The 12927-nt window shown below is 48.4% G+C and overlaps 1 protein-coding gene across 3 annotated transcripts in view; it reads left to right on the top strand.

Moving 5' to 3' along the window:
- Positions 1-12927, top strand: part of DAPK2 (death associated protein kinase 2) — a 139822-nt gene that overhangs the window by 79498 nt on the left and 47397 nt on the right. For all 3 annotated transcript variants that reach the window (XM_044925108.2, XM_025295757.3, XM_025295758.3), the window contains exons 3-4: positions 6034-6255; positions 12640-12778. In XM_044925108.2, the coding sequence (XP_044781043.2) occupies positions 6034-6255; positions 12640-12778 (361 nt within the window). The remainder of the gene's footprint in view (positions 1-6033; positions 6256-12639; positions 12779-12927) is intronic.

Raw genomic sequence — 12927 nt, 5'->3', positions numbered from 1 at the left:
TCAGCCCAGAGATGGAATTTGGAGAGTGAAGGGAAAACTTCGTTTCTGTTCAGAGTTGTCGTGGACTCTCCGGAACTTTCTTTTTGGCTGTGCCACACGGCTTATGGGAACCTGGGGATTGAATCCGTGCCATGGCAGTGACAACACCAAGTCCTAACCACTGGACTGTCAGGGAATTCCCCTCAGAAGCTTTCTGGAAGGTGAAGGAAAATGGACTGAAAAGGCAGCTCCTTGTCCAAGCCCGCAAAGCTTTGGGGGCAGGTCAGGGTCAGAAATTGGGCCTCCTGACTACCCGCCCTTTGCTGCATAAGAGTTAGGAACTGACTGTTGAAGGGATGGGCTTTGTGTATGTGCATCATGTTTCAGTATTCCCATGATTTTTAAATCTGTGTTGACAGTCACTTCCCTTACAATTGGCTGGCTCCCCTCTGCTCTGTCTTAACCTAGACGGGCTCTCCCTGTCTACCCCTGGTCCTGTAGTGTAGCTGAGAAACTTCTGCACCTCTGAGCCTGAATTTCTGGCTTCAGAGCCTTCCTGATGGGCAGAAAAAGGCCCATAACCATCACTGCTTCCACCTGCCCATGGGTCTGCCAGTGCCTTCTGATGGGCGTGACAGAGCCATCTCAGGTCTGGCTTTTGTGTCTCTACTGTGGGTACAGGGACCAGGGGGTGTCCCACAGCAACTTCCGTTCCTGTTACTCCCCAGAGCCCAGGGTCATCTGTCTTGATTTGCAAATCAAGCAAAACCTGTCCTGATGAAAGAGACAACACTCCCCATCTCCCTTTTCTCTCCTCTCTCCCTCCTTCTCATGGTCAGGTCAGAGATCTAAGGAAGAGGGTAATATATCAATACTGAGAAGGACAAGAAATAACATGAGTTACAGTGGTGTACTTTTTTTCATCTGGGAAAATGGAGATAATCAGAGGACTGTTGTAAGTTGGTGTTTCTCAGCCCTGGCTACCCATTGGGGTCACCCAGAAAGTTGATTTATTTATGTTTGGCTGCACTGGGTCTTTGTTGCTTTTTTCAGGCTTTCTCTAGTTGTGGCAAGTAGAGGGCTGGTCTTGCAGAACTTTGGCTTTTTATTGTGGTGGTGTCTCTTGTTGCGGAGCACAGACTCTAGGTGCGTGGGTTTCAGTAGTTACAACTTGAAGGTTCTAGAGTACAAGCTAAGTAATTGTGATGCACGGGCTTAGTTGTTGTCCTGCATGTGGAATCTTCCTGGACCAGGAATCGAACCTGTGTCCCCTGAATTGGAAGGTGGATTCTTATCCACTGCAGCAACAAGAAAATCCCAGAAAGTTTTAAAAAATATCTTGATTCCCAGTCTGAGGAAATCAGAAGCTCTAGAGGTGGGAGCCAGGCAGCAGTAACTTTACGATTTCCCCAGGGATTCTGGTGTGCCACCAGGGTTGAGAACCCCTGCTCTAAGGATGAATGCTGCTTCTGCTGCTAAGTCACTTCAGTTGTGTCCGACTCTGTGCGACCCCATAGACGGCAGCCCACCAGGCTCCCCTGTCCCTGGGATTCTCAAGGCAAGAACACTGGAGTGGGTTGCCATTTCCTTCTCTAATGCATATGAGTGAAAAGTGAAAGGGAAGTCACTCAGTCGTGTCCGACTCTCAGTGACCCCATGGACTATAGCCCACCAGGCTCCTCCATCCATGGGATTTTCCAGGCAAGAGTTCTGGAGTGGGGTGCCATTGCCTTCTCCGAAGGATGAATAGAGTTGGTGAATTGCTTAAAATGAAGATAAACCCAAAACTGACTGTGCACTGGAATCATCAGAGAGTAGGGTGGGATGGGGATGTGTGTTAAAATTGCACTGATGCCCTGGCCAGACATTGCAGTCCATGTAAATCAGTGACTTACTTCTGCCTTCACATGAGCAACAGACTAATAACAGTAATATTAGTCACCATTTATTAGATTTGCCTGCAGGCCAATGTGATGTATTTTTTTTTATTAAAAAAATGTTATTTATTTACTTGACTGTGCTGGGTCTTAGTGGTAGCATGTGGGGTCTTTTAGTTGTGGCCTGTGGAATCTAGTTCCCTGACCAAGGATCAAACCTGGGCCCCCTACATTGGGAGCGTGGAGTCTTAGCCACTGGACTGTCAGGGAAGTCCCCCGTGACGTGACATATTTCCAGTCCTCACAGTTCCTTGGCAGGGAATCACAGTTCCCATTTTACAGATGAGGAAACTGATGCACAGAGGGGGTGACCACTGGCCCCAGGTGACAGTGTAAGTCTCCTGAGACCAGGCCTGTCTGGCCTGGAAGCCTGCTCCTTCTGCCCAGGGCTGGCCTAGTGGAGCATATACTCCAGCGAGTGGCCTTGGCTCCCTTTGAGGCTCCCCAGGGCAAGCTGAGCCGAGGACCCTTGTCTTGCAAAGAGAGAGAAGATAAGTAGCATTGGCTGGCATTTGGCTCTGTGTTAGTCATCAACTCTCAAAATACCTCCTTTTGGCGGGAGGAGGATGCCTGCTCGTGTTAGGCCTGACCCCAGTCACCTCTCGTTGCCTCAGCTGCTCTCACAGAGAGAACACTCAAAAGCAAACACTCATTTGCTTTTTGAGAGTTAGAGGAATTTTTCAGGCATGTGATACAGAAAAATGCCTCTGTTTCCCTCTAAGGAGAAGGTAAGCTTTTTTGTCAAGGTGATCTGAAATATTTAGCTTTGCTTTGTAAAAATCCTCTGCCTCCACCTCTGTGCTCCATAAGCTTAAACAAATAGTTTAAAATCCTTACACTTTGGCTTTCATCCCTCAGGACTGCTGATCCCAGGCTCCTTGAGGTGTCAGGGAGGAGAGGAGCATGGCCGTCCTGACTCGGAGACGCATAGCTGCCTGGGACTCGAGGCTTTGTCCAGTGTTTGCTGGCACCTGCTAAGGGACCTGATGTCCCAAGGCCCAAAGCTGCTCCCAGGGACCAGAGATCTTGCTGAGTGTGTTCCCTCTGACTTTGGGAGGCCTGATTTAACCCCACTTGCATCAGCCCCTCGTGTGTAGACAGCCCAGAACCAGTATTTGGGGCATAGCCAAAATTTTAGAGTTGGCAGACAGTGTGCTATATACATGGCTCCACAAAGCCTTCTAGCCCAGCCGCTGGAGCCCTCTCCCTCCGCAGATCTCCATCTGTACCTGATGTCTAAGTCTTTGGTCCCTGCCCCTTGCTGCCCTGGCAGAGCCTGGCACAGAGTACATGCTCAGGTAGCACTGGGTAAAGGGGGAAGAGGGGATGGAGGGATGTGTGAACAGGTGTTTGGTGACATCTCTCCGATGGTTGCCATAGAAAGCTATTTAAGTGTTGGCATCTCTTATTCCTTACTTGCTCTACTTGAGGGTCTGTTTCTTTGATCACTTGGGTGTATTCTGAAGCTGTCTCTCTGAGGATTATTCTAGTAATGGAGTGATTCAGATGTACTACTAGTTTCTGAGGCTGAGGCAAACATAGTAAGTCCCCTACATACGAACCTTCAAGTTGCAAACTTTCGAAGATGCAGACGTGCGTCCCATCAGCGTCGGGTGTGAGTGAAACTTCAGCTTGCCCCCCGTCTCCTGTTGCTGACGATCCTTCAGCTCTACCCTCTCCCACCTCCTCTCTCTCCCCTAGTCAGTAACTCCTCCTGCCTGTTCACTAGAGGCCAGCCCCTGTGTACCAGCTGTTGTACTGCACTACTGTGCTTTTCTAGGTACCGTAGTGTAAGACTAAAAATGTTTTCTTTATTTGTTGTTTTTTATGTATTATTTGTGTGAAAAGTATTATAAACCTATTACAGTTCAGTACTATATAGCTGATTGTGTTAGTCAGGTACCTAGGCTAACTTTGTTAGACTTACAGACAAAATGGGTTTACGAACATGCTTTTGAAATGGAACTCGTTCTTATGTAGGGGACTTACTGTATCCAGAGCACTTCCTTGTGCGTGACTTTTACCCCAGCACTACTAAGAGAGTACATCCAAAATGTGGAGTCTGGCAGCCCCTTGTTAAGCCATTAAGCTGAACCTTAAATTTTTTATGGTTTTTGTCTCAAGCAGTAGGTATTGTGGGTGTCAGGAAAACCTGGGACACTGGGAGAAGGGGAATGGGAGGATCCCCAGGAGGGTGGCCATTGGGTAGTCTCCAAAGACTGAGAGTGGCCCCCAGTGATTGCCTTAACCTCACCCCCAGTGATGGTGAAGGCCGCTGCCCTTCCCTGTGTGGAGGGGGCTGCCTTTAGAGCACTCAGGGAGGCTGGCCTGGGGCCACCTGCCACTTTGGCAGGTTTCTGCATACAGGTTTCTCAGGAGGCAGGTAAGGTAGTCTAGTTTTCCCATCCCTTTAAGACTTTTCCAGTTTGTTGTGATCCACATAGTCAAAGGCTTAGGTGTACTCAGTGAAGCAGAAGTAGATGTTTTTCTGGAGTTCTCTTGCTTTTTCTATGATCCAACAGATACTGACAATTTAATCTCTGGTTCCTCTGCCTTTTCTAAATCCAGCTTGTGCATCTGGAAGTTCTTAGTTCACATACTGCTAAAGCCTAGCTTGAAGGATTTTGAGCATTACCTTGCTAGCATGTGAAATGAGCACAATTGTACAGTAGTTTGAACATTCTTTGGTGTTTCCTTTCTTTGAGGTCAGAATGAAAACTGACCTTCTCCAGTCCTGTGGCCACTGCTGAGTTTTCCGTTTGCACCATTTCATGGATGCTGTCTAGGTCCCTGGAGTGAAGGATTCAGGCTCAGCCCTGAAGGGCACTAGGCATAGTCTTGACTCCTTCACCTGTCTTAGCAGCTTTATGAACAGTGGACAGGGTCCTCGGCTCTTTGGTCTGGCTTTGCCATCAACTCTGTGATGACCTTGGGTGAGTCACTTGATGTCTCCTGTGCCTGTTTCCTAATACCTTACAATTCTCTGGTGCTATCTGGGCTTCCCTGGTAATTCAGCTGGTAAAGAATCCACCTGCAATGCAGGAGACCCTGGTTCAATTCCTGGGTTGGGAAGATCCACTGGAGAAGGCATAGGCTACCCACTCCAGTATTCTTGGGCTTGCCTGGTGGCTCAGCTGGTAAAGAATCCACCTGCAATGCAGGAAACCTGGATTTGATCCCTGGGTTGATAAGATCCCCTGGAGAAGAGAACGGCTACCTACTCCAGTATTCTGGCCTGGAAAATTCCACGGACTATCTGTCTTCTAATCATGACAAACACCCACCGTGGTTACTAACAATGTTAGGCTGCCTCCACCCCATCCCCACTTCCATCGGGATCCCCCAGCCCTGCTGGCATAGCCTCTGGCCTTGTCTTTAAGTGCTTTAGCCTGGTGTTTGCTCTGTCTTATTGTCCGAGCCACTACCTGGCTCGAGTCAGGTAATTGAGGTTTTATTTGTTGGGAAGGGTTGGAAACCAAGGTGCAAACATGAGACTAGAGAGGTGCTTTGTCTCCTTATAATTGTAAATAGATGAGTTTGTACTTGCTTCCAGATAAGGGAGGCCCAAACAGATGATTGTTACTATTAGTAGTTTGACCGTGCTGACCGTTTTTACTATTCATTCATTCCATACCTTGTGGCTTGTAGGATCTTAGTTCCTTGACCAGGAATCATATCTGTACCCCTTGTAGTGGAAGTTCAGAGTCTTAACCACTGGACCATCAGGGAAGTCCTGCTTTTCCTTTAAAATCTTTCCATTAAGTAGTATAAACCTCTGGACCTTGTGATTTCATCTGGTGAATACAAGACAGGTTCTAGCTGAAGTTGTGTCATCTGGATCAAACCAGTAGCCTTTCAGGGCCTCAGTGTTCCCATCTGTACACTGGAAATGACAATACTACCAATCCTTCCTAGTACAAGGTAAAGGATTCATAGGAACAGAAGGGGAGCCCAGAACTTTCTCTGTCTCTGGATGATGGCCATGTGGGGATCCCGGCTGATGACATGACTTGTCCTGCCCTGGAAGAAGGAGTTGCTGTGGCCGGGGGGTGGTTGCCAGGTCACCTCTCCCATGACCACAGTGATGACCTCATTGTGTGTGTCTGTGTCCCCGCAGCGGCCAGTTCGCCATTGTGAAGAAGTGCCGGGAGAAGAGCACGGGGCTGGAGTACGCGGCCAAGTTCATCAAGAAGCGGCAGAGCCCGGCCAGCCGGCGGGGCGTGTGCCGGGAGGAGATTGAGCGGGAGGTGAGCATCCTGCGGCAGGTGCTGCACCCCAACGTCATCACGCTGCACGACGTCTTCGAGAACCGCACCGACGTGGTGCTCATCCTCGAGCTGTGAGTGGGAGCCTGGGACCCGGTGGACAGCAGGCTTGGGGCCGGGGGGAGGAGGGAGTCCAGCCACAGGCCCCAGAGGGAGCAGCAACCTGCCGGCCAGAAGCTCAACCCGGAGGAGATGAAGTCAGTAGGGGACGGTTACCCTCAGTTACCAGCTCCTCCGGAACCCAGGCAGCAGAGACTGAGAGGGCCAGGGTCTAGGTCTGGCTTTCATTGGACCCTGGAGATCAAAGGGAAGAAGTGGCCAGTGCTGGGGTCCTTTCCTGGCTGCTGAGCATGTTAGAGGGTGGATGAGGGGAGCAGGAGAGCCATTAAAGAGAGTCTGTTTTTCAGAGAAGAACAAGCACCCTCCCAGCTCTGTGAAGCCCTTCCCCAGCCCCTCCCCAGGAAAGCCCCTGCCTTTGTACTGTGTCTGATGCCGTGATTATTATTGTGCATGCATGCTTAGTCACTCAGTTGTGTCCCACTCTGTGCAACACCATGAACTGTATATAGCCCGCCAGGCTCCTCTGTCTATGGGATTCTCCAGGCAAGAATACTGGTTATTGTAGTAACAATTATTTAGAGAGCTCTGCTGTAAGCCAAGGTCCTTTGTGCTAGTCATCTTGTTCAATTTTCAAAGTTGTGTTGAGGGAAGTGTTCTACTTACCCTGAGAGGACTTTGTATTCACTTTGCCGAGAATGTCTATTATCTCATTTAATCCTTATCTCCATGTGATAGGATCACTGTAACATGTGATCTCCGTGTTACAGTCAAGAACACTGAAGTCCAGTCACTTATTAGATCCTACAGCCAGGAAGTAGCAGGACCAGGGCTGGGGCCACACTGCTTGTGTATGTGAGGTGGGATGGCCTCGGGCTGGGCCTGCTGGGGAAGCCTTCATTCCAAGTCTGGTGGAATTTGGATGGGTGATACCAAGACTCCAGGGTTTGGTCGGGCACCTGATGCCTCTCCTAGAGACAATTCTGTGGACTGGGGATGTGGGGCTCTGGCGGACCATAGAGTTTGAGCTGGACTGTGGCACAAGTGGCAATGGCTGTGTCCAGTCAAGCAACAAGACCCCGTGTTGGGAGTGTTCTGAGCCTCATAGGCGTGAGGCGTCTCCCAGTGAGCAGAGGAGCAGTGTCATTTGTCTCAGCAGCCCCTGACTTTGTGACCTGGGGCAAGTTACCTCACACCTCTGAGCTTCAGCTCTCATCTGTAAAGCTGGCAGCCATCCTTAACCCACCTGCAGGTTGGGTGGGCCACCTGACTTTGGAGACCATTCTAATTTAAGAACATGCTCGGGTGTTGCCAGGCTATAGATTTATGTAGCAGATGGGCATTTGCATACTCTTGCATTGGATTCTTAAATTATCCAACTCAACATTCCAGTGCACACAATCACCCATGCTTTTCCCTCCTCTAACTTCCAAAGTCCTCCATGTCTCTCCCAGGGACCTCTCAGCCAGCTGGACTAGTCATTGTACACACCTGCCTGGCTCAGACAAGCTTGAGGGGGTTCCTCCAGGATGGCCTGAGGTGTGACGTGTCCCAAGGCTAAGGGTCAGCAGGTGGCTTGCTGGTTCCCAGCAGAGAGTGACAAGCCCACCTTTGCTGGGAGAGCCAGGCCATTTCTTTAAGTCTATTGCCCAAAAAACCTTATAGCAACCAAAAAAGAAATTATATTCAGAAGCCAACCACCCAAACACCACCATTTACGTGTCCCTGTGGCTCCTCTCAGTCTTTATCTGTTTGTGTACAATCTTTGTACTTATACAGTTTCCTGTTCTGCTCCCCCTCCCCCATTAAGTTCATAATGCCATGAACAGCTTTTTTCCTTTCCACTGACTGTATCATGTTTCCTTGAATTATATACATGTATCTCCTTGTTGTAGGACATTTGATTTTTCAGTTTCTAACCATTATAGATTTTATTGCCATAAAGCAACTTTCTTCCCATATTTTCCCATTTTCTTTTGAATTAGTTTTTTTTAGATAAATTCTCAGGAATGGAGTGACCAAGCTGACATTTTTAGGCTCTTGGTGTCCTCACCAAGGACAGTCTTGCTTAACCAGTACCACCTGCAACATGGGAATATTCCATCTCCCTGCAGCCTTGCTAACCCTGGGGCATTTGTTTTAAAGCAGGGTTCATTATTTATTGCCTTTCCCTCTATCTATTGAATATATATATATTTGTTTTGTGTACATATATATATTGTGTGTATATATATATTTTGGGGTCGGGGAGCCATCTTAGTTCCCAGACCAGGGATCCAACCCATGCCCCCTACAGTGGAAGTGTGGAGTCCTAACCACTGGACAGCCAGGGAATTCCCAAGTCCTTTATAGTTACTAAACGATGTTTGGGGGTTTTTTTGGTCATTTTAATTGGCATTTCTGTCATTGCTGGAGAAGTTGTCTGTTACTCTCTGTTTGTAGAACCCTAGGAGTTAGGGTCTAGGATGTTCTTGAGTTGTCCCTGTTTCTCCAAGCAGATCATGGCCATTTCTCCAGCCATGGTTTGCAAGCAGTTACGTGCCCTCTTGTCGTGAGCCGTCACCACCTGGAACATCAGTCGTCATACCAGTACTCCTGTGGTCTGCTTAAGCTGCTCTGTTTGTGAAGCTCTGTCTGTTCATAGTTTCTCTATCTCCTCCTTTACTCTCAAGCTGTCTCACTATCTCAGGGTGCCAATCTGTGGTGCTAGGGATTGCTAAGACAGCGTCTCAGCCTTGTGTGAGCAGGGTCTGAGAGAAGGACCTTCCAGGAGAAAAGGGCTTTAAAAATATAGTTATTCATTTGGCTGCATTGGGTCTTCGTTGCAGCACTTGGGATCTTCATTGTGGCATGCGGGACCTCTCATTGCGGTGCATGAACTCTCTAGATGTGGCTCACAGGCTTTAGTTGCTCCACCACATGTGGAATCTTAGTTCCCTGACCAGGGATCAAACCCATGTCCCCTGCACTGCAAGGCAGATTCTTAACCCTGGACCACCAGGGAAGTCCCTTTCTGTGGGCTTCTGTGGGTGACCTTGGTGACCACTGTTGAGCTGCTCAGGAGCCTTCAGCCTTCTGGTCCTCACTGTGCCCTACTAGGTTCATGGGTTTGCCTGATACTTAAACACAGGTGTCAGAGCCCATCTGCTCAGTTGATGTTTGCAGATTTTGTGGGTGGAGTTACCTCTCAGCACTGTTTTCTGGTACAGGGCTTCCTCCTGCTTCCTGCTGAAGTGGCCAGTGCTCAGAGGCCATCCAAGCCCTGATCTAAGTCCCCTCCAGCTGTATTACCCCATCCATGATGGCCAGTGCCGCAGCCACCTCTCACAGGACCGACGAAAGCAGGGGTGGGAAGGATTTATCTATCCATATAAATTGGCTTCGCCTGAAGGAGGGCATGGCAACCCACTCCAGTATTCTTGCCTGGAGAATCCCATGGACAGAGGAGCCTGGCGGACTACAGTCCATGGGGTCAGAAAGAGTTGGACACAACTGAGTGACTTAGCACAGTACAGCACATAGTTGACTTCTGTAGGGTGTAAAGAATATTTTCAAACTCTCAAGAAATTAACTCATGTCACATGTGCAGCTGGCTTTGAAAAATGTAGGTCTGCTCTGGGAGGTTTGGGCAGCCCTCCCATCCCAGGCTCCTGACCCCTCTGGGGCCCCCTTGACTCCAGGCTGGTGGAAAGTGATACCTCAGTGGGTGCATTGAGTCCTGGGGACTGGGAGCAGAGCAGAGGCCAGGCTGTTAGGTTTTTCTTTTCCTCTCTAAGTTAAATTGTTTAAGGATGTGAGAAGAGAGAAGCTTGGGTGGAGGTGGGGTGACTCCAGGGCAGAGGCCTTGGAGCTGAGAAGCTCTGGGGAGAAACTACATTGCAAGGGTAACAGCTGGGTTGAAACAAAACCCAGGCTTCTTGATACCCTTGAGAAGACACGCCTGAGAATTGATGCAAGTGTTCCCAGCCTGGGTGTCAGGGCTGGGACCGTCACCCCAGCAGGCTCATCAGCCTCCCACTTTCCAAGTCTCTAGGGGCAATTCTAAGGGCTACCATAACTTTCCCTCTCTTCATCCAACGGAGAGTATGTCTGTCCGGGTCTCTTGTCCAGATCACACTTTCAGGTAGAGCAGCTAATTACTGACCCCCACCCCAAGTCCTCACCCAGCCAGGGCCTTTACATCAGTAACTTTGGGTGACAGGACACATCTCCATTATCATGATATTCTTTTACCTTTATGCAGCATTCAGTTTAAGGTAGGAAGGGCCGTATATGCCTGAGGTCACAGCCTCCCATGACCCAGCAAGGCTGCAAGTATGAAAACAAATATTGGGCTGGGTCCTGTGTGTTCCCAAGGGACACTGTGGATTGGAAAATTTGCAAAGGACTCCGACAGGTCTCTTGCAAATGCCAAGCTTTCACTTCTCTATGATATAGAATATTCTGTGCCATATTAATGTTTTCTTTTATTTTTAAATTTTATTTTATTTTTTGGCCACACCTTGAAGCTTGTGGGAATGGAAGCACATTGGAATGCATTGGGAGCGCAGAGTCTTAACCACTGGACTGCCAGTGAAGTCTTGCGCTGTGTTGCTGTTTTAAATGTCTTATTTCTTTCCTTTGTTCTTTTATTCATCCACCTTCTCTTGAATGTCTTTCTTGCACACAGTGCCCTGAGAGCAAAAGGTAATGTAGCTGGGGAGAGAACCAGTCAGACACTGACAGCCCAGGGTGAGAGGGCACTCATGCAGCTGGACGGGGCTGTCAGAGGATAGCCCAGGGCTTGGGGTGGCTTTGAGTTTTCCTTTTCTCATCAGCAGTGATTTTATAGCAAGATGCTTAAGCTAAGGTTTAGTTTCAGTTTTTCAAGTTGTAATACTTTGTAGGTGTTGCTGTGTATTCCCTATTATATCATGGCATGTCCAGTTGTTCTGCTTTTCATGATGCTAAGATTGATGAATGGGTCAATATATGGATATTTTTAAAGAAAGGAAAAAAGATTTTGAGGCTCTTTAATTAGGATGGACTAAGTGACAGGGCGTGAATGATTCCCAAAATGGACAGAAGCCATTCAGAAATCATTTGAGGTCTCATATGGTATAGTGGTTGAGAGTCATTCTGCTTGGGTTTGAATCTTGATTCTACCACTTACTGACTGTTTGACCTTGAACATGTGACTTAACCTCTCTGAGTCTGTCTCTTCAATTGTGAGATAGCAAAATAATAGTCCTTTAGCTCATAGGGTGTTGTGATGATTAAATGAGATAATGTGCAACAAGTATACATAATGCTCCAAGTATTCAATGACTATCAGTTACCATTATTAATGTTGCTATTATTACAAAAATACAGGTTCTGAGGCCTTGCTGCTAGAGAATCTAATTTGGTAAGGTCTGTGGTAGGACCTGAATATGTGCATGTTAAACAAATTTTCCAGGTGATCCTGAGTTTCCAGATCCCCTGGCCCTGATCCCTTCCTGAGATCTTTTCCTGGGGTGAGCATTGACTGTGTCCCAGCTCCTGAGATGTGCATGCCGGCTGGATACCTCAGCATGCATCAGCGGCCAAACAAGCCCAGTAGGACTGCCAGATTTAGCAAATAAAAATCTCTCATTTTGTCTGGCAACCCTAAATCCCGAATTCAGGTAAAACTGTAAACTAGTCTTTACAGGGGAGATTCTTTTTGCTCTGTTGGTCTCTCTTCCTGCCACATCAACCATAATGTATTGGAAAGTAGAGTGTGAGGACAAAAGCAGTATTTTAGAGTTTTTAAGATTCATTTTGATATTTGGCAAAACTAATGCAATTATGTAAAGTTTAAAAATAAAATAAAAAAAAATGAATGTAAAGGATGGATCTTGATGGTTAAGGTAGGGACATGCCTTTGAAGAGGTCGTGCCTTCTATAAAGTCACAGAAAGGGGCTTTGGGAACAATTGTCGTCAGTCTGCCCATTTTGCAGGTGAGGAAACTGAGGCCTGCCTAGAGGAGGCGGGGCAAGGAGTTGTCCAAAGCAGGGGTGGACTGGAAACTAAGTCTCCATTTTCTGCACCAGCATATGTTCCTCTTTGTCATCCCACATAGCACTTGTTTCTGTCCTCGGTCACCTCCGTTGTATGTCGGGAGGGGAGCACCCAGGGTAACTAGGGACCTGAGCCTAGAGTGTTAGCAGAGGCCCTTTTGCTGTCACCTGAGGGTTCTGTCTCTTGTGATCCAAAGGGAGGAACACAGCAAATAGAAGTAGCAGCAAAGTCAGTCCCTGTGCTGGCTGGACTGAGCCCGAGAGGTGGGTGAGGGGGTTCTGCCCCGCAGGGTGCCTGGGGGCAGGGGCAGGGGCATGGGCTTGGGCTTCTGGCACATGGGGCTGACTGGGCCTGGGCCCTCCCTACCGGTGTCTTGCAGAGTGTCCGGAGGAGAGCTCTTTGACTTCCTGGCCCAGAAGGAATCCCTGAGTGAGGAGGAGGCCACCAGCTTCATTAAGCAGATCCTGGAAGGGGTGAACTACCTTCATGCCAAGAAAATCGCTCACTTTGATCTCAAGGTCAGTGATGGGGGGAAGGGAAAAGAGTTAGTTCAGGAAGAATGGACCCAGTCTCTCCAAATGTCATTGCCAGGAGGGGTCAGCACTCACTTGACCTTCCTCCCTCATCTTACTGTTGAAGACTCTGAGCTCCTGGAAAAGAAATGATG

Source organism: Bubalus bubalis, chromosome 11 (assembly GCF_019923935.1).
Source record: "Bubalus bubalis isolate 160015118507 breed Murrah chromosome 11, NDDB_SH_1, whole genome shotgun sequence".
Taxonomy (NCBI): domain Eukaryota; kingdom Metazoa; phylum Chordata; class Mammalia; order Artiodactyla; family Bovidae; genus Bubalus; species Bubalus bubalis.
Note: the sequence above shows the minus strand (reverse complement) of the source record. Positions and strands in the feature narration are given on the sequence as shown.